Source organism: Ochotona princeps, chromosome 8, assembly GCF_030435755.1.
Source record: "Ochotona princeps isolate mOchPri1 chromosome 8, mOchPri1.hap1, whole genome shotgun sequence".
Taxonomy (NCBI): Eukaryota; Metazoa; Chordata; class Mammalia; order Lagomorpha; family Ochotonidae; genus Ochotona; species Ochotona princeps.
In genome coordinates, this window is record NC_080839.1 from 36,804,611 (window position 1) to 36,829,410 (window position 24,800).

The window sequence follows — 24,800 nt, forward strand, 5'->3', positions numbered from 1 at the left end:
TCACCCATTTTTCTCTAACCCTTTATCCTTCTAACCTTCATCAACTATGTAAACATCATCAAAAATAAAATTAAAAAAAAAGAAACTATGGTATTCTCATTACCTAATGTTCCCAATTGCACCTTAAAAAAGAGCAGCATTAATTTTTAACAAACTGTGTCTCAAGATCAAATGTTTGAGTACATATTTATAGCTAATAGTACTCATTGCTTGAAATTTTGTATAATCTTGGGAGTAAAAATTTAAGAAATAGAAGTTTTGTAATTTGTTTTCTGATTTTTTTCCATATTGCAGATATACTAGATTCAAAGCTGAGCCCAAATATTCAAAAGAATATTCAAAAGACTATCATTACTTAAGTCTTTTTATAGCAAAATTTCTTGAAAAACTGAAAATCATTCACACACAAGTTCTTTTGTCAGCAGTTTATTTATGTTATTCCATTCTCATTCTCTGACATTGGAAAGAGTAAAAAATACTTGCTACTACTCACATACAAAGTGGTTGCAAAGTGACAGGCTGACTTCTTATTAGTTAATACCACTTTCCTGATATCTAAAGTGAATCTTCATATCTCGGAAATATGTTTAATAGAGATAGGAAACAGTAATCCAATACTAACAAATGCTGAATAAAAAGCTCTAATAGTTGTATTAAGGGTGATAGAAATTACACTTGAACCAAGAATTTTAGTTAAGTTCCTTTTGAAAGCTTCTAATGATTCATTATTTTCTTTAGGTTTAACAAATGGCAGTTATAGAAGATTTTGTGAAATATACTTGGGCTACTTTTTGGTAAGCTTCTTGATTTGGCATTTTTAGTTTAAACAGTCAATTGTAATGGTCCATGGATATAAAAGTCATCCTCACGTGCGTCCTGCATACCATGAGTGCTCAATAATAGAATGTTTTAGAAAGAATCCTACAAGTCAAGCAACTTCAGATATATTCTTGGATACGGAGGTAAGGAGTAATTTCAGATTTCACTTAACTTCTTTGGTTTCAATATTTATAAATAACATAATATCCTCTATTTGCTTTTTACTAAAATGTTTGAAATGGAGAAATATATTGAAGGTACTGAACAACTGAAGTAATACTAGTTTAACCTTTGTTTAGCAATCTAATTTTTCAAAGTCTTAGCTCTGGGCATGGAGTTACTGAAGGCACTTGCTTCTCCTTGGTTAAAACATTGATGAAAGTCTAAAACAGTAGGCCCCATTCCTAATGCTCCACCTCTGTTCACAGAAGAAATGTACTGGCAATTTTAGATTGTCAAAATAGTAACTTGAGGTCTTTAGATTTGTGACAGATCACACCCAAAAGTATTTCTATTGGTAACATTTTACCTGAGGCTTACTAGGAAAAATGTTAATTCTGTCAGATTTTCATTTGATATCTTAGGATATTATAGGACATGGGAAACATAAATTAAGGTAAAGTTTTCCAGATAATTTTAAAACTTTGCAACATGATTTTAAAGGTGGAATGCCTCTTGTTGAGGGAAAGCTTACTGCAAGTGCAGCTTCTCAGCTCAGCAGACAGTATGTCTTGTATACCTCTCTAAGTTAAAAAATCAGAATGTCCTTATTCATAAATTTGGCTCGTGGAGCATGAGAGAAAATAAGAAAAATCATGACATCCTTGGAACAAATTAACATAAAATATACACATACAGATCCTGAGTTGTTAAAATAAACTAAAAAAATTATACATGGATCAATGTGATCCAAAAGGTTTCTGAGACACCGTTATGGTGGGTCAACAGCCTTATTACAGTATATGTTGCACGGATATCTACATCATTTCAGTAGTGTTTTCACTACCCTTGGTGTCCACATTGGAAAGTTAGTCTTCCAGAGCAGGTGGCCAGTCAACATCCACAGACTAGAAAGGAGAAAACAGGCATTTAAAACAGCTCATACTCTCAGATAAGCATTTGTTGGTAATACTGTGCCAACATAACCATTTTCTCTGTAATGCATGACAGGAGAAAAGCATTTGAAGGCTTATTGACTAACACAATTTAAATGTTCTATGTCCATTCTAGGGTTTCTAGGGCTCAAGGTATGTTTCTGAATTGACCAAGTAATGGAATTTTATTACTCAGATGATTCACAATGCCTTTTGATTGACAAGAGAATCAACTTTTAAAAGTTTTAATGTCACTTATAGGTAAAACAGACAAATTCAGATGGCTATACCAATCTTCCCTCAGCAACTTCAGTTTTTATCCTGAAAATCTGCATCCTCTTATCTTGCATTTAACAAATACAGATAGTATATAAACCTATTAGCCTCGTGTGTAACCTAGCAACGGAATCTAAAAGACATGAAAGAGCACCTGGAACTAGAAAAGGATGAATTATCTTTGTGTTTCAATTTAACATCTTTGATTCATTCAAAATTTAAGTGGTCTACTTCTTCTTCTCTTCACTTGACTCTCCTGGAACAAAACCTTGACCTTCAAGTTATAATGAAATTACAGTAAGCACACCTTTTTGCCTACAAATAAACAATTTCTCACGTGCCAAAGCACACTATATTTTTACTCAAGGGGAATGTGGTTTAAGAGAAGGTTGAAATAGCCATAATTTTTATTGACGTTTAAAGTTTAAAAACTAAAAAAAAAAAAGTTTAAAAACTAAAATGCTATAACGAAAATGTTTTCATTAGTCCAAGAGTCACTTTCCATTCCCAACTCAGAAAAATTTATGTAACAGGGGCTTGCATTACGCAAATTATGCAAATAACAGAGACTGGAATAAGCCCCTGCTCGCAATACAAGTATTCTACTGCTAGTGCTGATTTGAGTTCCAGCTGATTTGCTTCCAATCCAACTTGCCGCTAGTATGTCTGGGAGAGCAGCAGATGCTGCAACCCACATGGGAGACCCAATGGGAGTTCTGAGTTCCTGGCTGTGGCCTAGCCCCAACCACAGCAGTATGGCCATCTGGGAGGTGAACTAGTGGATGGAAGATTGCTCTGTCTTTTCCTCTCCCTCCCTATGTCAATCTATCCTTGAAATAAAATTTTTAAAATCCAAACTTTTAAAAAAAGTGGAGCAGTTGGTTCTTGAATTGCTTCCCATAAGGGACGCTGGCTCTTCAGGCAGAGGCTTTACATGCTATACCCAAGTCAGATAACTTTTAACATGTGTGTCTTTTGATACTTTGATGGTTTCAGAATATAGCCACATACCAAACATTCACATGTGAGTTCATGAGTGGTTTTTCAAACTGAATATTTAACATCACTGATGTGTGTTGAGGGCAAAGGATGGTAGCCATGTTGTGTTATCTAAACACTCCACAGGTGATTCTAGTGGACACTCAGGGTTGAGAAACGATGGCCTGTGACTCCTGGAAACTCCTAAACTCTCAGAATGTTCTAAGAATGAGGGCCAAAGAGGTGAATGCAGGCAAAAACAGAAAACTTTCCTTCCTCATAATGAGGGTCTGCACAGGCAGCCCTGCTGCTGCTCTGTCCCCAGCAGGCCACAGGAGCTGTACACAAGCTCCTCTGAGGGGCCCGGGTGTGATCATTTGGTCACCACAGCTGCCTTCATACTAGGGAATGGCATCCACCTCTTTCTAGAACTTCAAGATCTCTCCCAAGCACAAAATGCTAGCTAGCCTCTCCTAAGACTGGGAGATGGGGTAAAGGATAGACTGTATTCCTCATCAGACTTGCACCAAGGAGCACAACATACAACTCTATTTGATACTCAGGTGAAACATCCATTGTTCTACTTCATTTAGAATTTCACCTTTAGATTTAAGAGCAGAGAACATGGGCCACGTGACAGGGGTCCAGCATTATAGAAATGCTGCTATTAACAACCCTTGGCTCACCCCATTCGCTCCCCGCACCTCAACCCTGCCTGTACATTTCTCAGCAAGTTACCTTAAAATTCTTTATAAAACAAATGTATTCTTTTGATTTTGAAGGACATATGAAGGCCATTACTACTCTTTTTTTTTTTGCTTTGCATAATGGTTACTTTATGTAAGGCATAAAGTGACTTTATGTAAAATAAATGCATATTTAAAATAGTAAATGAGACTATTTATTTTTAAAAAATAATTCTGTAGATATTTCTTCCATGCAAAATAATGCTACTGTGAAATTTTGATTATTTTCTAGTGCCTATGAAGGTAGTAGTATTATCTGACTTAGTGGCACGGAGTCTAACTAACTGAATTTATCCTCAAATGCGCAATCCACTATGAGATGACTTACCTCAACATCCAGCTCAAGAATGTCTGCAGTCACACTCATCAGAGAGCCAATATTAGGCTTGGTTCTCCCAAAGTCTCCATGAACAAACTCCTTAATGTAGCTGGGTTTGTTTCAGGAAACAACAACAACAACAAAAACAGTAATGCAATACCAACCAGTTGGCAAGATTTGACAAGTGAAAGGACAAAACACAAAATAGTAACATTAGAACATCTTACTTGGGGTATATAGTTTAGAAAATAAGTATGGTGCCTTGCACAATAGTCTAGTGGCTGAATCCTCGCTTTGCACACCCTGGGATCCCATGTGGCGTCAGTTCATGTCCCAGCTGCTCCACTTCCCTTCCAGTTCCCTGCTTGTGGCCTGAAATAGCAGTAGAAGATGGCCCACAGCATTGGGACCCTGCACCCATTTGGGACACCTGGAGGAAGCTCCTGGCTCCTGGCTTCAGATGGGCTCAGCTCTGCCCATTGTGGCCACTTGGGGAGTGAACCAGCGGATGGAAGATCTTTCTCTCTTTCTTGCCTTCTCTCTGTAAAATCTAACTTTCCAATAAAAATTTAAAAACAAATGTTTTGAAAAAATAAAATAAGCTATTTAAAACTGGCAATCACTCAGGACCCAGGACCTGTGTTTATACTGATTGTACCAAAAGCCATGATTTTTCTTTTCATTATGGTTTATCCAAGTGTCAAGCTATGTATATGGGATTTAAAAATTAGGTACAGAGGCAGCTGTTTGGTGCAGCAGTGAATGTCACTCAGGATGCCTACTTCTCACGTTAAAGTGCCTCATTCAAGTCCCGACTCCACTTGCCATTCCACATTCCTGGCGATGCACTCCAGGGGAAGCAGCACATGGTGGCTCCAACAGTTGGGTCCCTGCCACAAACCCAGGGGAACTAGGCCGAGTCTCCGGCTCCTGGTCCCACCCTGGGTGTTGCGGGAACTTGGGGAGTGGACCAGAGGATGGAAGATCTACTCAATGATTTTCAAAAAAGTTTTTCACAATTTCTATTTCAACATCTTTCTAGTCCTGTTTTTTGCATAATGGCAGGTGGCACGTTTCCACCAGGTCACACGTGACATGGGTTCAATTTCCTTGTAATGTGATCCAGGAGCAATAGGAAAGAACAATGAGGACATTCATTTAGTTTTGATGAAGTTGCTTCAGAAAAATGATCAAAAGTCCTCCATTCTAGTTGTTTGAAAACATAGTTAGCAACAGAACTATTTATTTCTCTTTTCCCTCAAGGCATGCAGAGAAAGTACATAGTAAATCTGGGTCTGTCAATATTTGTCAGCCCAGCTTGTGAATAACACTGTGTGTCTTTTTACAATTAAAATTTTTTAGGGACACAGGCTGTTGTTCTGGGCCATTGGCCAAATAAAGTTAAACTCAATATGTAAAGAGTCACCATTCCTATCTACTAACTGTTTATTCATCTGCCAAGTACTTAAAATGCTAATAGGATGCAAATATGGTCATGAATCTGTGACTTGCATAATATGTAAAAACAGCAATTGAATCCATGAAAAGTGTTTTCTTAGTATTTCCTGTGTGCTCAGCATGGCATTGTAATTATATCAAACATTAATAATTTCAAAGGTGACATTAAGCTGATTGTACCTCATGATTCAAAAAGTCTTTAGGGATGCTGGCATTGTGGTACAGCTGATACAGCTGCCACCTGCAATGCTGCCATCCCATACGGATGCCAGTTCTGGTCTCAGCTGCTCCAATCCCGATCCAGCTCTGGCCACCATAGCCACTTAAGAAGTGAACCCATGGATGAATGATCTCTACATCTCTATTTCTCTCTTTCAAATAAATACTTAACAAAAAGGTCATTTTGAAAACTACAAAGGGATGGTGGAGAGGCTGCTTCTCCACTGTACTTGTAATACTTTCCCTAATGCCTTCCAGACCAAGCAGGGCTTCTCTGAGGCCAGTAGCAACACTTTCAATAGTGATTCTGGTTCTGTCACTGTGGTACAGTGAAAGGATACGTCCCAGCTTGAGTCTTGAGAAAGAGGCGAAAATGATGCTCATCCACATAGTGTGTCTCCATGGAGTGAATGACACGAGTTCTCACAGCCAAGGGCCTGCGGTGAAGGACCCGGAGTGGTGTTTTCTGATCAATCTTGAGGTCCTGGAGAGATGGTTACAGAGTCAGGGTGCTGCCACCTGCGGGATGCCGTCTTAGCCCCTCCATCAAGCATCACTTGCCACAGACATTTGCATATATATTATACAGAATGTTATACATCTGAAAGAGTAACACATGGATAGAGACAGTTCTTCCATTCCCTAGTTGATTCCTTAAATGCCCAGATGGGTCTCCTAGGCAGGAGGACTCGAGCCATCGTCTGCTGCCTCCCAGGTGCACATCCACAGGAAGCTGGGATTCAAACCAGGCACCCTGCTCTGGGACGTGGGTTTCTGCTTCCTCTGCAGCAGCTAACTTGCTGATCCAGAGTGCCTGCTCCGCCAGGGCAGTGTTCTCACCTTTCCTTTCTAACCCAATACAGTGAACTAAGTGGGAGGACTTCAGGCTGGGCTGAGAAATGGCTGTGTACAAGCAAAATATCTGCATCACTCATGTACACACATAGATTGCAAGTTCCAAGGAGGGTCACATATACGCTCTTGGATGTGTTTGGCATTTTTAGGTGTTTTGTTTGTTTGGTTATACAAGATATATCTGGGAAAGTAGCAAAGATAACATTTCGAGGTAATAATTAAAAAGAAGAGTGCACAACAATCAGCGCCTCTTGACACTGGTCAGCCCAGCTTGAGACTAACACCATGTCTTGTCATCATTCGAACATTTTAGTGACACAGGCTTGCTCTTCTTACAGTGAGTTCAAACGAGACTTTCCTTTATGTTACAAAATACAAATCAAGAAATCAAGGTTAATACTGCAAAAGGTCAGTTCATTCCAATTTTAAAATGGACCCTGGGTATAATCAGAAATGCCAGTTCCTGAGAACTCTGGGTTCTCTGCCATTTCTTGTTGGAAAGATTCCTCTTTTATAAACATGAGGGAGGGAGGGCCTGGAGCCCTGCTCAGAATGGCAAGGTTTCCATCTGGTCTCTGCTCTGTCGAGTTTTCCACCAAGAAAGGAAAGGCAAGTTCTGACACAGACCACACTGCAATGGGCTTGGCTGCTTCGAGCAGAGCAGCCAGTTACTGACTCCACCAAACTCTGTAGTTTTTATGCTTAATTCTTCGATTTTAGAGACATTATTATGCTAAGATAAGCCATTTCCACAAGGTCTGTCTTTTCCATGGACAAAACAACCAGTACAGGAAAAAGCAATTAAGGAATCTATAAAAATACAGGTTCCAGAAAGAGCCTGCTCTTCACGGGCAGCTGTGGAATGAGCACGGTCCTCTGCTTCCTTCACCTGAGTCAGTCCAACAGAAGTGCCAGTGGGCTGCTAGACACACCCTTCCCAACATCATGTTCAGATCTTCATGTGCATAGGGTTCTTTTCTGTCTGTTTTTAGCTGACAGAAGGAAACCATTTACTCTACAATGCATTCTGCTTTTCCCATGGTGGAGTTTCAGAACCACTTGTTGTTGTTGTTTTTGTTTTCTAGAATTAGGCTGCCCTTAAAAGGAGGGACAAAAAAGGGGGGGGAGGAACAAATTAATACACTTAAAGTGACTTTTTCTCAGAATGGGAAACTAATTCAGTTTTTATATTTTTTATGCCAGCATGAATATTTTGAAAACTAAAAATGTTACTAGAAATCAACTAATCTCATCAGCCTACTTGGGCTAAAGAGCATTACAATAGATCCTTTCACCACTGTGTCTGTTCCTATGAAAGTTATCTTTTCAGTCAGCATTATTTCTGAATGAAATTAAGAGCTACCAACCCCCAACCATGGATCTATCTTTTTGAAAACTGAATTTAAGGGCAAGCATTGTGGTGTGGCAGGTAAAGCTGCAGCTTGTGAAGCCTGTATCCCATAAGGACCTAGTTTTGTGTCCCAGCTTCTCTACTTCCAATCCAACTCCCATGCTAATGGCCTGAGAAAAGCAGCAGAAGATAGCCCAAGTTCTTGGATCACTGTATCCATGTGGGAGACCTAGATGGAAGTTCTGGTTCCTGGCTTCAGTCTGATCCAGCACTGGCCACTGTGGTCATCTGGGCACTGAACCAGCAGGAAGATCTCCTTCCCCCACCCTCTCTTTGTAATTCTTTCAAATATAAATAAATCTTGCTTAGTAAAAATTTTACTCTTTGAGGAGCATCTCTAAGCAAGTGAATAATGTCACTGAGAGTCATAAGACTTTACTCTAACTTTTCTCCTCATAACATAGGTACTCTCTCCAGTCACATTTCCCCCCCCAACCTTTTTAGCCATGTATATATATGCATGTTAACATAAATTAAATGGGATCATATACTGTTCTCCTAATTTGAAAGATAGACATAACAAAAGATTCAGACAACTAGAGATCTCCCATCTACTGGCTAATACCCCAAATGCCTGCAACAGCTAGTTTTGGATAAAGCCAAAACCAGGAGCTGAGAACTCAGGGTCTCCCATGGTGACACGGCAGAAGCTATCACCTGCTCCTCCTACAATGTGTATTAGCAGGAAGTTGGAATCAGGAGTAGAACCAGAATTCAAATCTGCTACTCCACAGTGGATGTGGGCATCCCAAGAGGCATCTCAACAAATATACCCAATGCCCACTCTGTTGTTGCTGTCACTCTGAACAGAGTTAATTATCATCCCTGTGCATACATCCCTCCACACTCAAGTTTTATTTCTGTAAGAGAGATTATCAGTAGAGGGAGTACTGGATAGAATACCAATGCATTATTTTATTTTATAATCTTTGTCATGTTGTTTTCAAAAAAGCCAAAATGCAAACTATTCTACATTCCAACCCTCTGTTTGGTTTTATTGGTCCAATAGAAATGACTCTTATTGTGACTTCTGTCTGGAGGTGCAGCATCTTTTCAAACAGTTCTTAGTTTGTTAAGATTGGTCTTTATTCCATCTGCCTGTTCATATCTTCTGCCCATTTTTGTCTATTGGGTGTTCATGTTTTCTTTGACAAGTATAAATCCTATTTATGGTGTCTTCTGCCATACAGTATATTTTCTATAGTCATATATATACACATATGTGTACATACAAACATATGAGTATGTGCTCAAATCACCATTTCTCTACTTCTGTCCACTTATTTTTTCCCCTTAGTACTTAGTAACACTTTCTAATGTGAGTAAATATGTACCAGTATATGTTAATTTTTAATATCTGGACAGTTATAATTCATTATAATAAAGATAAGAAGATGTAATATTAAACCAACCCCCTCTATTAGGTCACTGAAATTATTAGCAAATACTGCCCATTTAATTTTTTAAACTCTTCATTTTATTTGAAAATCAGAAAGACAAAGAGATCCTCTACCCATTGTTTTCTTATCCAAATGCCAACAGCCAGGAATAGGCCAGGCCAAAGCCAAGAGCCCAGAAGTCAATCCAGGTCACCCACATAACAAGGACCCAAGTGTCTGACCCATCAGCAGCTGTTTCCCTGGGTGTGTGGCAGCATGAAGCTAGATCAGAAATGGAGATTACTTGGACTAGACTCTCTGATGTAAGATATGGGTGTCTCAAGTGGTGACTTAACTGCTGTACCAAAGTTCTGCTACAAAATATTTCCCATTTACACACTGTGGTAACCTTATACGTCTTAGAGACCATTAATGCTAACTTGGCATCTTTACAGTAAGTAGGGCAGGTAGGAAGAAAAATACAAACAGGTAGATCCTCTGTAAGTGACATGCGAGAAGGAAAATAGCACAGTTCATGAATGGGACTTCTTATATTATCAGTATTTTACTTGCACATTTAATTTTAGCTTTAGCTCTGTTAGGTAACTTCTACTTTCTTCTTTTTTAAGATGCACTTATTTTTAATCGGAAAGGCAGACTTACAGAGAGGAGGAGAGAGAGATTTTCTACCTAAGGCTAAAATGATTCTAAACAGTAAAGGAGGCAATCAAAAAAGTGAAGAAACAAGCAAAGGAATGGGAGAAAAATCTTTGCACACTACACAACAGATAGAGGGCTAATATCCAGGATTTACAAGGGGCTTCAGAAAGTCAGCAACAACACAGTAAACAACCCTGCAAAGACATAGGCGAAGGAAATTAACAAACATTTTTCAAAAGAGCAGATTCAAATGGCTAACAGAAATATGAAAAGATGCTTGGGCTTTCTAGCTGTCAGGAAAATACAAATTAAAACTACACTGAGGTTCTACCTAACTCCAGTGAGATTGACCTACATTAAGAACTCTGCCAACAACACTTGCTGGCATGGATATGGGGAGAAGGGTATCTTCCTTCACTGCTGGTGGGAGTGTAGTCTAGTACAACCATTATGAAAGTAAGTATGGAGCATGCTAAGAGAACTGAAAGTTGACCTGCTGTATCACTCAGCTATCCCACTCCTGGGGATATATACAAAGGAAATGAAGTCTGCTTTTAAGAAAGGGATCTGTAATCCTATATTTATAGCAACAAAATCTACAAGAGCAAAGACATGGTAGCAACCCAAATGCTCATCATAACAGGAGTGAATAAAAAAAATGTGGTACATCTACTCCACAGAATACTACTCAGTCATTCAAAACAATGAATTCTACCATTTGAACCAAATGGTCCCAACTACAGACCATTACGCTCAGTGAAACAAGTCAATCCCAAAAGGATACGTATTATGTGTTCTCTCTGACATAAGGCAACCTCTATGCAAAATATAAGATCAATAGCCTTTCAATACTGTTTTTGCTACATCTCAGGGGGTTCGATATTTTTGTTTTTATTTTTATTCATTGAAAAAAGTTTTTATTTTTCTTATTAATTTCCTCACTGACTGATAGGTCACACAATAGCATCATTTGCTTCAGGAAGGTTTGATTTTCTTTTTCATTTCTTCAGAGACATGCTATTTAACTTCGAGTTATTATAAATTTTCTATCTTTCTGTTGTTGATTTTGTTTTATGGCTTTTCATTTAAGGGGATGTATAATAACTATGTGGTAGAGACTATCACATACAGATGTGAAGATACAATGCAATGTATATCTCTACTTCCAAATCAAAGATGGACACCCAATGAAATTGTTGAATGTATCTTGACAATAGGATGCTGGACTCTGTCACTGTCCATACCTACAATGTCAGAGTACGCTTAAATAGCATAATCATGGACTCAGGACTGATTGTGAAGAACTATAGTATTGAAAATCAATGGAGGGATGGGGATTGGGTAATGGGGAGGGAAAATGTCACAGCCTATGGAACTGTATCATGGAATAATTAATTAATTATTTAAATAATTCATTTATTTTTAATTGGAAAGACAGAGTTACAGAGAGAAAAGAGATATAATGATTTTTCATCTGCTTGTTCACTCCCAAATTGGCCACAATGGCTGGAACAGAGCCCATCTGAATCCAGGAGCTTCCTCTGGGTCTCCCATGCAGGTGCAGGGGCTCAAGGCTTTGGGCTGTCCTCTGCTGCTTTCCCAGACCGCAAGCAGGGAACTGGATGGGAAGTGGATCAGCTGGGACACAAACCGGCACCTGTATGCGATTTTGGCACTTGCAAGGGGAGGATTAGCCACTTGACTCAATGTACCAACCACAAGTTCTCTTTTCTGTATACTTATTTATAAAACAGCAAATATAATAATAGCACTATTGAGTGCCTCTATGCCAGATAGTGTTCTTAAATGCTTTATATGGTCATACTAATAAAAAGGTTAAATAACTTCTCCAAAATCACACAATCAAGAAATGTAGATCTAGAAATTGCATCAGGTAATCCTTGTTCAGGGTTAGGCTCTTAACCATTAACAATAATTGCCTTTCCATTGGGTTAGAAGAGTGGCCCAGCCAATCAACTAACTAGTCAATGACAAAGGCAGAATGTGAATCTACATCTCACAGGCTCCAAAGCCTATGCTCTGTGTTACTCTAGTTACTAACTAGAATGGACTCTTTTACAAACAATAAGAAAATGAAAAGAATGAGGGCTGGCCTAGTGGCATCGTGAGTTAAGCCTCCCTCTGTCTATAATGCCGTTATCTCACGTGGGTGTTGGTTCAAATCCCAGATGCGACCACTTCCAATTCAGCTCCTGGTTAACGTGCTTGGGAAAGCAGAAGATGGTCCTATGTTCTTGCGCCTTTGCCACCCACAAAGGAGACTCAGATGAAGTTCCAGGCTCCTGGCCTTAGTTTGGCCCAGCCCTGGTCTTGGCTGATGTGGTCACTTGGGGAACAAACCAGCAGACAAGAGAACTTTATCTGCTTCTCGCTCGCTCTCTGTAATTCCACCTTAAATAAATAAATAAATAGTACACAAATTACCTTTATATTATCGAGGAATTCAATGTCTTTCTTCTGGATTGTTTTATTTATCCATATTAAGGCACTGTAGGTCTTGGTCTTTTCTTCTTCACCTTCTTTCATATGTCCTATTGCCTCTCTAAAAAAAATAAAAGTTTGTCTAAATACATAAAATATGCACAAGCATTACACTAAACTCTTTACTGAGATAGAATTTGCATGTAATTTGTCCTTTTTAATTATAATTCAATGAATTTTTGAATTATTTATAGAAATGTCTCCATTACCAATCTCATTTTTAAATGCTTTCATAATTCTCTAAAAGAAACTCCAGAGCCATTAGCAATCAATTCCCATTCCCCTTGAACTTCTGCCCTACATAATCACTAATCAATTTTCCATCCTTAAGATTTACTTATTGTAAGCATTTCACATAAAATGGAAGCATACAGTATGTGATGTTTGCCGACTGGCTTCTCTTATTCTTACTGCTGCATGTATCAGCACTTAACTCCTTTTGATTATCAAATGGTTTTCTATTGTGCAGACACACAACAGGCCATGGTTTTAGCACCTGTAGCCAACTGCAGCCCCAAAACAAACAAAGAAACACATTTTAATTAATCTTTATTGTTCCATTTTACTATTAGTTATTGCTATTGATCTCTCACTGTTAATTCATACATTAAACTTTTTTTTTTTTTAAAGATTTATAATTATTGGAAAGCTGGATATACAAAGAGGATGAGAGACAGAGAGGAAGATCTTCCATCCGATGTTTCACTCCCCAAGTGAGCCACAACGGGCCGGTGCGCGCCGATCCGATGCCGGGAACCTGGAACCTCTTCCAGGTCTCCCACATGGGTGCAGGGTCCCAAGGCTTTGGGCCGTCCTCGACTGCTTTCCCAGGCCACAAGCAGGGAGCTAGATGGGAAGTGGAGCTGCCGGGATTAGAACCGGCGCCCATATGGGATCCCGGGGCTTTCAAGGCGAGGACTTTAGCCGCTAGGCCACGCCGCCGGGCCCCATACATTAAACTTTATCATAGCTATACATGTAAAGAAAAAAACCTAGGACAGAAAGTTTAGAATTGTAGGTGGTTTTGGGAATCAACTTGAAGTTCCTGCAATGTATCTCCTCAGATAAAGGGAACTACTAAGTCACACTTTTATGAATCTATACATCTCTGTGTAGCTTCTCCATCTGTACTGCCATGAAGAATACTATTATGAACATTTATGTCCAAGTCTTAATGGGGATTTAGTTCTCATTTCTCTTGCATATTCCATACCTAGAAATTGTTGCTTGCTCATACGTCACTCTTATGTTTGACCTTTTGAGAAACCATCCAATTGTTTCCCAAAGTGGCCACACCAGCAATGTGTGTTCCGATTTCTCCACATCCCTCACCAGCATTTGCTTTTTCCTGTATTTGTCATGATAGTCATCCCAGTAGATTTGACGTGAGATCTCACTGTGATTTGAACACTTGCTCATGTATTTACTGGCTGTCTGCATATCCCCCTCAGAGGGATGACTGTTTAATGGTTTCCCCATTTGAGGTGATTTGTTAGAGTCTGCTTATGTTCTGGAGGCAGTTCCCTCCTCAGGCACGTGGTCTATACCTCCTTGCTTGGAATCACTTCTGGTGCACCTAGCCCTTACCTTGTCACAAGCTGCAGGTCACGCACTTGGATTTTATTAGATGACTTATTAATTTTCTGTGGTAGCAGAAAAGGGAAAACAATTAGCAGTTCTAGCTTAAATACAAAGTGGTGAGAACACAATGATTCTTCACGACATGAGGTGGCTTACCTGCTGAAGTTCCTTAATTTCTTGTGAAGTAAAATGAACTCTGTGAGGATTCACCAGTTCAACAGCAAAAGGCCTTCCTGGCAGCACACACCCCGAGGAAACAGAAACGTGGGGAGAGTTAACATCCCGGCCAAGGCAACAACAGGATAGGGGCAGTTCACATCTGGGCTATGGCAGCAGGGCTGCGAGGTGCGAGAAGCAGGCTGAACTCTAGAGGACTGAAAGTTAGTGACATGGTTGCATCTGGGGGAGGGAAGAATGTATGAGAAGAATCAAGGGCTTTTGGGCAGTGGGGGGATGCTAAACCCCAACAGAGCAATTTGTGAAAACAAATGCTCTCCCAAAGGTCCTTGGACAAGCCTTTGCTAATTACCAGATGAAATTCAAACAACCACTAATTAACCAGCAGGACACTATACACACAGCAGTGCCCTGGTACACCAAGCTAAATCCTCCTTCCTAGCCTAATCCACAAGTGAGCTGGAAACGCTGTGATTTCACAAGGAGTGTTCATCTCACACAGCTCAGGATTAAGTCTCACCAGTTTTCTTGTACTGCAACAAGACAAAATGAGAGTATATAATATTCATGGAGCAGAATCACCTCTCAATGGAAATGTGCATCCTGAAAACTATACTGGTACTTCTGAAATATCAAGTGAGACAACTAATAAACCTTGGGGGGGAAAAAAAATCAGGCTTTTTTTTGTGGATGCACATGGATGTCCCTTGCAACTGGGAGGTGTGTAATGAAAATAGCCCCTGCTGAGACTGGCCTAATGTAAGTGATAAAGGTAGCTCCAAACTTTCCCTGGAGAAGCTTGGGTGGCGTGCACTTGGGGTTCCGCTACGCTACCTGGAAAGGGTGATGAGTGGATTAGCTCTAGGTGATGCTGGAGCAGGCTTACCATTTCCTAATGTTCTCACATCCACATCTTCTCTTCCAGAGGATGAAAAATTAAAACCTTTGGAAATGAGATAAAGAAAAAAAAAGTCAGAGACACAATAACCCTAGTGTGCTAGAAACCCAGGGTAAGGGCTTGAACAACAAATAGAAGAATCTCAAGGGATAGTCATCATACCTCCTCTTACCCAGATACCTGCTAAAAACAGTAATGAAAATTATAAATACAATTTACTGAGTACTTACTACATGCCAGGCACTAAGTAAAAATAACACAAAAATAATTTTACTTAATCCTTATTACAACTTTATGAAGCAGGCATTAAATAAAAAAACACCAAGCTTCAGAAAGTAGGTAATTTCAGGGCTTGTGCTGTGGCAAAGTTGCTGCCTGCAATGCTAGCATCCCATATGGGCTCTGGTTTGAGTCCCAGCTGTTCTGCTTCCAGCCCAACTCTCTCAGTAGAAGATGGCCCAAGCCCCTGGGACCCTGCCACCCATAAGGGAAGATTAGGAAGAAGCTCCTGGCTTCTTCCTAGACCAATCCTGATTATTGTGGTCATTTGGGAAGTGAACCAAGTGTTCTCCCTCCCTCCATACCCTCTTCTCTGTAGCTCTGCCTTTCAAATTATACCCGGTGGCACTCATACATTGTATGTCTGAACCAGAATATATAGTTCAGTAGTTTGGACTTCATCCCACAGCCAGTTTTCAACCTGTTTTCACCAAGGAACTGACATGACTTCATGTAAGTGAAGTCATAATTATATTAGAGGGAACTTTCTTAAGTACACTGATGTTAATAGTGTGTTAAAATGTGTTATGAACTAACTAGAGGGTTGGCAAATAGACTGCCAGTGTGCCTATTCAAAGTGACAGTGAAACATGTTCACATGTGCCACTGAGTAGCACTTTACAGGGTTAGCCAGGCTGCCCCATAAAATACCTATCCATCTCAGAGATGGCAAATTTAGAAGCAGGTGCCTAGACTTGTCACATATGAAATTCATTCATCAGAAATAACAAGCGCCATGTGTGAGAAGCACATGATGAGCATGGGATGCCATTAATCAGATTCTGAAGAAGGATTTGGACCCTGACCCAGAGCCAGTTAGCACAGGGGCCCAAGGCCTGCTACACTCAAGATCTCTCCATCAACTCCTCCCACATACATGGATGCTGAGCCCACACTCTGCTTCCTGGATGGGGTAACTCTCCCTCCACCTATGGAAAATGGCCATAAACCACCCTCATGAAGAGTTCAGCAGGGACAGCAGAGTGAAAACAGCTGTGTCCAGGCCCTGCAGCCACTCTTCTGGAAAGGAAGCCCAAAGACTCTGAAAGAGACTTTTTGAGTTAATACTGCATATTCAGTTCTTTATAACTTGTTTGAGTATAAGACCAATTAGATGAAGTTAGGTAGACAAATAGTAAACAAAATTAAGTAGACAAAACTGCCCAGGTTCTTCACCACTAAGATTTTGGAAAGCTGTAAGAAGAATGGGTTAATTTCTTCTCCATGCAAAAAATAATCCTTGAACACCCACGGGGACAGGGGTACCCTCCTAAAGGACAGTGACTTGTAAGAGTGCTTTGGTTTGAAGCATTTCTTTCTTCTTGCAAGGATGCAGGGCAGGAGGGGGCAGGGATTTGTCGTCAAGACCATCTGCTTGCCATTCTCAAAGCTTGCACATCTTCACCTTTCCCAGGAAGGAGGAAGATGTCTAGCTGAGCCCCCGAAGCCAACTCCCCTCATTGTGCTAGCAGCCCTTTTCAAAAAGTACCCTCACTCTCTCATATTTTTCCTGGCATAGGATGTGATTAATATATCAGTTGAAATCTTAGTCCCTTTCTTCTGGGTCAAACCATAAGATTTTGTGTTACCATTGGCCCTACAAGTCTGCCGAGAGAAGGAAAACCCAAGCCTGGTATCTGACTCATCCCATACACTGGGCTCATTGAAAGTGAAGAAATTCAAACACAACACAGCTGCAATTAAGTCATCATAAAATTGTTACTGTCGATTTTCTCTAGGCCTGAACTTTATCCCTGGAAAACTTACAGGTGATCACAGAAGTCACACATTTCCAGGTGTAGAAGCTCCCCCTAGAAAGGCTGGGGCTGATATGTGCTAAGATCAAGGTTTATAGCGAATCATCTGCAGTAGCTTCAGTTGTTTGGGATTTGCCCAGGAACAGTCATCTTTAGAGAGGAAAGCCCTTGGATGTCTATGCTGAAATCCAAATCCAGCCCTGGCCACCAAAGTCCTGCATGTGACAGTCCCTGTGCATGGCGCACCTGCAGCCAAAGACTCAAGACTCAGTAGTAATTGATTTAACACAGAAATCAATTCATGAAGGACAGCACATTTAAAAGACAGGTATTAAAGCACCTACTCTCTGCTTTGAATTCTGTCAGCAGATGATCTGAAATTAATTCTTCCACTGATGACTCCAGCTTCCTTTCTCCATCAATGATCCAAGGAGTTTGTGGTAGGTTCCTGGAGTATTTATTATATCTCCCTGCCAAAGAAATGTCAGGCATCCTGAATGGAATGATGTGATTAACACAGCAGGATAAAAAGAGCAGCAGCAACTATCCAATGAGTGCCAGTAGCCTAAGTGCTATGTAATAAAACAAGACTTCATCTTAACTGACAAGCTAAATTGGGAAACCATCACATGGACATTTAGATAATCAAGAAAAAGACTTAAAGTGGCAATAGAATAGATGAGTAAAGACATGACATGAATACTGCACTACATTTGAAAGAAATGTTCAATCTCTTCAGTTGACTAAATAGATATGACTATTTAGACTGTTAATATCTATGTTAGACTAATATAACATTTCCAAAAGCACCAAGGGTAATTAAATAAAAGAAAAACTATTGCTTTTACACCTCATTAACAATGTACTAGTCATTAGTGATAATGTTTGCCAACAAATTTGAATAGAGGACATTTTCTAAGTTAAACAAAACAAAACCCCAACAGAACATGACTCTCTCCTCACTTGATGAGTAAAGTCGGGCCACGCCGGGCAGCACCCGTTGCCTGAGGGCAGGATACCGTAATTAAGGCTGAAGAACAATTTCATTTTAACTATTACTATGAAATAGCCGGTAACAATCAAAATAAAAACTGTTGACTTAGATGATCTCTTGGGAAAGCCAATCTAACAGTTTGGTTTTAATTTAATTTTAAGGTGGAAGTCAAGAGTCTAGTCATAATGACAATGATAAATTCTTTCAGTTTTGCTTTCTGATTATAAAGCATTCTCTGTGCGGCTGTCTTTTTCCTGACATTTTCTGCTCTCTACATCTCCTTGTTTTTAATGTGGCCATCTCTGATGAGAAGCACTAATGCCTGGGAGGTGTCAGTTCCCACTGACATTGTATCTTAAGCAACAGGTCTGCAGTAGGAATGCCTAGTGAACTTACAGGAAGTCTGGTAGGCGGTTCTACTTCTCAAAGGCCAAACAAATCACAACCCGATAAAGGCAGTAAGAATTAAACAGAAGAGGCATCATTTTTTCAGGAAGGACAATAAGTTGACAGTGTACATATATTCTAGACTAGATAATTTTACCAGCCACAAAAACAGCACCATGAGCACATTCAATTTCAAGAACAGTGCATACAGCCTTTGGTGACTTTGGAGGACAAGGGAACTGCCTGCAAAACAAAATAAATTTTACAGCTACTATTTTCCAGACAAGATATTGAATCACAAAACTAAGATGAACTGGTATCATCTGAGACACACACACAGCCTGGGCTTCTCAGCAGGCCTGCTCTGCCCCCTGACTTGGCATTTCAGGACAACACGGTCTTTCAGGCAGAGCACACCACTGTTTACACCTGACCTTGGCATTACATAAATCAGGTTCTGCTGCTACTTGTGAAGCTTAGGAGGCCTCATCTTTATGGATGATCATTTACAATACCCTTCAGATTCACAGAAAAAAAAATCCATATATCTTAGGAGGTACGGCCTATTGGGCACCTTGGCCATTGTGCTCCCTGGGTCACATGTTGCTGGTTTCCTTGGGTAGTCTCACTGTGGGAAGGGTGCTCTGCTGGTTATCTTTTTCCTTTTCATTCCAACTACAATTGTGTGAATGACAGCCACAAAAGGTGGACTGTAGGTGCCACAGCCTCCTTCACTAAGAAACTAAAAGATATAGAGAAAAGAGTAAGGCATGGCTTTATTCTCTGTCCACCATGTAGGAATTTTCAAAGCCTGCTTGTAAATCGCTTGCTGCGGGTTTAATCCAAATACATGGCTTGAAAAATCTCATATGGTTTCCTAAGATGTTTTAACAAACCATTTAGGAAAACGTATGCATCATTCTGTCTCTACATTCTCAAACAAAAATGCATTGTGAGATTTAATTTTAGTCAGTAATATATATGAAATCTTCCACTTAATGTCATTGCTTGAAATGTACTCAAGGATCTTCTGAAAGGACAACTACCATGATATTTTACTTTATCAAATGAATTCATAGAGAATTAATATAGAGAAGGCTAATTGTATGAAGTGTGCCTCAGTGTACTTATGCTTTACAAGAGGATACTGATGACTAAAGAGGGAGGCAACTTGCCGGAGATTTGACTGGGGAATAGAGAGCTCTCTGACACAGTGCTATTCCTTGGCATCCTTAATCCTGGATTTTCTGCTGCAGTCTATCTCCAGGTGAGGGAGGAGAAGGCTGTATCTTTTTTTCTTTTTCTTTTAAAGATCCATTTATTTTTATTGGAAAGGCAGATTTACACAGAGAAGGAGACAGAGACAGAGAGAAAGATCTTCCATTGTTGGTTCACTCCCCAAGTGGCCACGGCCAAAATGACTGGAGCTGAGCACATCCAAAGCCAGGAGCCAGGAGCTTCTACCAGGTCTCCCATGCATGTACAGGGTCCCAAGGCTTTGGGCCATCCTTTACTGCTTTCCCAGACCATAAGCAGAGAGCTGGATGGTAAGTGGAACAGCCAGGATACAAACCGGTGCCCACATGGGATCCTAGTGCATGGAAGGTGAGGATTTAGCCACTGGCCATCATGCTGGGCTAGAGAAGGATATTGCGAGTTTCTCACTGCAGTGGGAATGGCCCTGGGCCAGAGAGTGGGAAACCTGCCTCCGAGTTGAAATCTTGGGCAAGGCAACTCCCTCTTTGATCAGCAATATCCTCTTCTAAAATATAAAGAAGTTGGACTGGATTGATAATTTAAATATTGATTTGATAATTGGGGATACAACAGTAACCAAGACATAGGTTTGGTCCCTGAAATACAACCAGCTTTTTCCTTTATTCTGAAACCTCCATGTTACTTGCATATTTTAAAACTTAAACTTACTTCCGGAAATCCTCTTCTGTTATCTTATTCAAAGCTTTCATAACTGCCATCCTAGTGAATACCGACTAAAATGGGGTAGAATGAAAAGAAAAAAAAATCATGCATTATATCATAAAAAAAACATGTGAAGTGATACACAGAACATGATTGAAGGATTATATCATTTTATATATCTGAAAGGGAGAAATACTTTTCCCCCAGATCTCATGAGGGATTTCATTTGCTGCATCTACCTTCTTTCCCCAATATTCCTATCGAGACCCCGGCACACACACTGGCAGGTGACTGCAGGGGTTAGAGATAAAACAGAGCCAACCAGCCCTCCCGGGCATCTGTCAATCTATATCTCTCAGCAGCTACAAAGTAGGCAGGTTTACTACTCTGAACAGAGAAGCATCTACCACAAATGTCCCGCTTGGGTTTTTTGTTTTTTTTAAATAAAAGTCAAGCTACCAAGCTACATAGTGGAAATTTGAGAATTAACTAGTATATATCAACACAGTTGTGACAAATCACAATAGTGTGTTCTGAGAAATCATATTCACTACAACAGAATACAATATAGGCATCTCAACAGTTTACCATAAAAACAACGTTTTTTTTTCTAAACTATGTTCTGGGGAATTTTAGAAAGTTCTGCAAGGTACAATATGAATAGAATTAGGGCCAGGGTTGTGGCATAGTGGGTTAGGTTGTCACAAAGTGCTGGTTCAAATCCTGGCTGTTTTGCTTCCAATCCCGCTCTCTGCTAATGTGCCTGGGAAAGCAGAGAATGATCCAATTGCTCAGTCCCCATCACCCATGTGGGAGATCTTGATGGAGTTCCTGGCTCCTGACTTTAGCCTGGGCTACTGCAGCTAACTGGGGAGTCAGTCAGCAGCTACAGAATTTTCTCTCTCTTTTTCTCTTTTTCCCTCTCTTCTATCGTGTTGCCTTTCAAACGAAATAAATAAATCTTTAAAAATAAATAAATAAAACAGGTTAGAAAGGAAAATTAAGCACCTATCTGATAAGACATGGAATTTTGGGCCTGAAAGAATTTCAAAACGACATTCAATCTCCTTCTAGCCACAAGGCAAGAAAAGAACATTTGAGAACCAATAGTTCTTACTGGATTAATAGTGTGGCAAGTATGATGGCTTAACAAAAATCTCCTTAACCCATTGTTTGATGCTGGCACTTGTATAGTTCCTTAAATGTAACAACAAAAAATAAAACTAGATGACAAGATGTTGAGTCCTTCAACTAATGCAGTCTGCCGGGCAGACTGGGGAACAGTAAGAACCCCAACCTTCAGTGACTTTACCCATCATCCTCGGGCTGCTGCACCTACGCGGCAAGGCCCCATCTAAGACATGAGGAAAGCAGGGAAGCGCCACTTAACATGTGGTCTGCATTTCTAATTGTTTCTGCACATTTTTTGATAAACTCTCTTCCCTAGTTTTAAAAGACCAGCAATTAGACAAAATAAGAGGAAAAACCAAAGACACATTCTCATCTGTAATTTTTAATAGTTCTTACTAATAAATGTCATTAAAACTGTAAGAATATCTGACAATATATCAATCAGCTAAGTACCTGGGTGTGAAAGTATGTCACTACTGCACCATGCCATGCTATCCTAGAATAACACTTTATAGTACATGCTAATAAATTTGCTTATTAACATGAAGTCCAACTAATACTGGACTATATTTTCAGCCCTTTCTGCAAACATAGACTGAAGTAGGCTATAAAGGTTACTTATCCCTAATCTGAAAATCTGAAATCCAGATTAAGAAGGCTCAATATGTAAAGTCTAGTAAACAATTAAGAATCCGAAACAGTCCAAAAACTATCTGAAACCTGAAACATTTCTAGTCCGAACCATTTTGGGTGAGGGATATTCAACCTAATTAAAGGTTATCCTAAATAATTAATTTTGGATATTTTAAAATACCAATTTCTAGGAAATGTATTTTAGATGGAAATTTGGAATGCTATCAAAAGTTCACATGGATTTTCCCAGATGATGTAACTTGGTGGATTAAAATCTAAAAGTTGGATTTCCCCAAATGGGTAATAGTAACACCACTGAAACACCAATTCTGAATTATGTGACCTAGTGGACAACCCAGACACACAAAAAGGACGACGCCTGTGTGCTGTAACCTCCTCACCAGAGGCAAAGGCACTAAGATGTTTTTTAAATAACAATAAAGGTAGCAAATAGAAATACTTAAAAATTGATTTTTGGTTTCTCATTTCTGTACCACATTTCTAATGCAAATGGCTGAGACAACACTCACTATATAATAAGAGAATGAAATCCTTACCTGTTTATTTTTTGCTGGTTTGAAACAATCTGAGCATATCGTACCTCTACAATACAATTCAAATTAATGTACAGGTTAGTCAGGTTATTTAGGCAAAGATAAACTTTAAATATACTTTCTATAACATGGCTGCTAAACTCAGAGCATGAGAAGCAGACAAAAATTAATCTTGACATGAGCTGCATTGGCTTCCTAAGAACCTTGTACTAGAACATCGTCTTAAATCTACCAAGAGATGACATGTGCATTAGAAAGAGAAGCAACACTATTTTCATGAAGACCAAAAAAAGGATGAACAGTTTCACACAATTGACATTGTAGTTCATGTGGCAACTTACAGGAAGTGGCAATCCTCAACTGTTTCTGCGTGAGCAAAGACCACACTCACTTCAAACAAGCTCTAAAAATTATAAAGACAGTTTACAAATGAGCAAAAGGAAACCAACATCTAACAACTTATGAATGGAAATAGACATTAACTCTCAAAGGCTGGCTCAAAAAAGGGGTGACAGGCAAAACTAGAAACACTACTGCTCTCCAGCAGCTTGTTCGCAGTGCAGCCGACATGTGTGTGTGTGGTGCACCCATGCACATATTAACTTCTGAAACTCAGTCGTCACTAATGATACTGCCAAAAACAAAATAGCTAACTAAATTTTGAAACAAATGTGTATAAATTTGGAAACAGATATGTAAATCAGGTGTGAAGAAAAAAGAATTTAGGGTACTGAAAGAAATTACGAACATTTCTGCTAATACTGTGATTAGGATTATTAGCAAGGAAAAAAACATATTACTCACATCCTTAAAAACTACACATCAAGCTTCTTTGGAAAGAATTCAAATTTCTTAAGAGATCTGAGTCTTAGATATTAATTTTTATTTTAATAAAAATTTTAACTTAAGATTTTATAATTAATTTTTTATTATAAATGATATATATATATAAATTATAAAGCAATCAAGGTTAATGGTTTTTGTTCACACTGGATGGGAGCAAAACCATTAACATTTGGTATGTTTATTTCTAGGTTTTTTTATGAATATAAATATGCACATATATACTTTTTGAGTTAATAGACATATTTTTGGGGAAAAAAAATCTCATGCACATCCTTTCAATTCCAGGGAGTTTCATTTAAATTGTAAAATATTTTTGTTATTTAAAAAAATGCTACAGTGAGCATTTTTGTACCTCAAAAAGGCACAATTTCATATTTCCTATCCTTTCACCTCTATGGAGAATTCCACATTGAACAAACGCAATAAATGTCATACCATGTTACAATTGGGTCTGTCTTTTTATTTAATTCAGTATTTACTGGGTTCTGTATTTACTGATTTCGTTGGACTATCAGCAAGCCTTTTAGTTATTCTAGAATCACAACATTGAATATCTGCTTCTTTGTTCTTCTTTGTTCTTTATTCTACACTACAAAACAAAATTAAGGCGAACATTTATTTAAAAAAAAAAACTCACTTTGCCTGAAACTATTAGAACATTACATCTTTTGTTTTCTATTTTCTGTTCTCACTGTTCATCATGTAAATGCATTTGTGCTTCAAAACTGAAATTTGAGGTAAAAATATTTTGCATTAATGACTTCTCTAATTTCCAAAGTACTTTCATTACCTCATTTCCTCCTACTATCTGTGAAGTGGTTTTATTCTCTACTCTCTCAGTATTCAGCTTAAATAACAGTCAGAGCTTGCTCTTACTAACAGAAGAAAATAGAGCTGTATGACTCAGAATGGTTAAACAAAAGCACT

General features: G+C 39.2%; 1 protein-coding gene across 3 annotated transcripts in view; it reads right to left on the reverse strand.

Annotated features, from left to right (window-relative positions):
• Window positions 1-1,366: 1,366 nt before the first annotated feature.
• PUS10 (pseudouridine synthase 10) overlaps window positions 1,367-24,800 on the reverse strand; it is a 66,556-nt gene continuing 43,122 nt past the window's right edge. For 2 of the 3 annotated variants that reach the window (XM_058667850.1, XM_004580116.4), the window contains exons 7-18: window positions 23,369-23,430; window positions 23,031-23,076; window positions 20,716-20,780; window positions 18,947-19,032; window positions 17,753-17,878; window positions 15,361-15,417; window positions 14,454-14,530; window positions 14,304-14,359; window positions 12,660-12,777; window positions 6,251-6,393; window positions 4,242-4,341; window positions 1,367-1,886 (exon numbers count right to left, since the gene is read on the reverse strand). In XM_058667850.1, the coding sequence (XP_058523833.1) occupies window positions 1,848-1,886; window positions 4,242-4,341; window positions 6,251-6,393; window positions 12,660-12,777; window positions 14,304-14,359; window positions 14,454-14,530; window positions 15,361-15,417; window positions 17,753-17,878; window positions 18,947-19,032; window positions 20,716-20,780; window positions 23,031-23,076; window positions 23,369-23,430 (975 nt within the window). In that variant the 3' untranslated portion in view covers window positions 1,367-1,847. The remainder of the gene's footprint in view (window positions 1,887-4,241; window positions 4,342-6,250; window positions 6,394-12,659; window positions 12,778-14,303; window positions 14,360-14,453; window positions 14,531-15,360; window positions 15,418-17,752; window positions 17,879-18,946; window positions 19,033-20,715; window positions 20,781-23,030; window positions 23,077-23,368; window positions 23,431-24,800) is intronic. The other variant, XM_058667851.1, reaches the window with a different exon arrangement.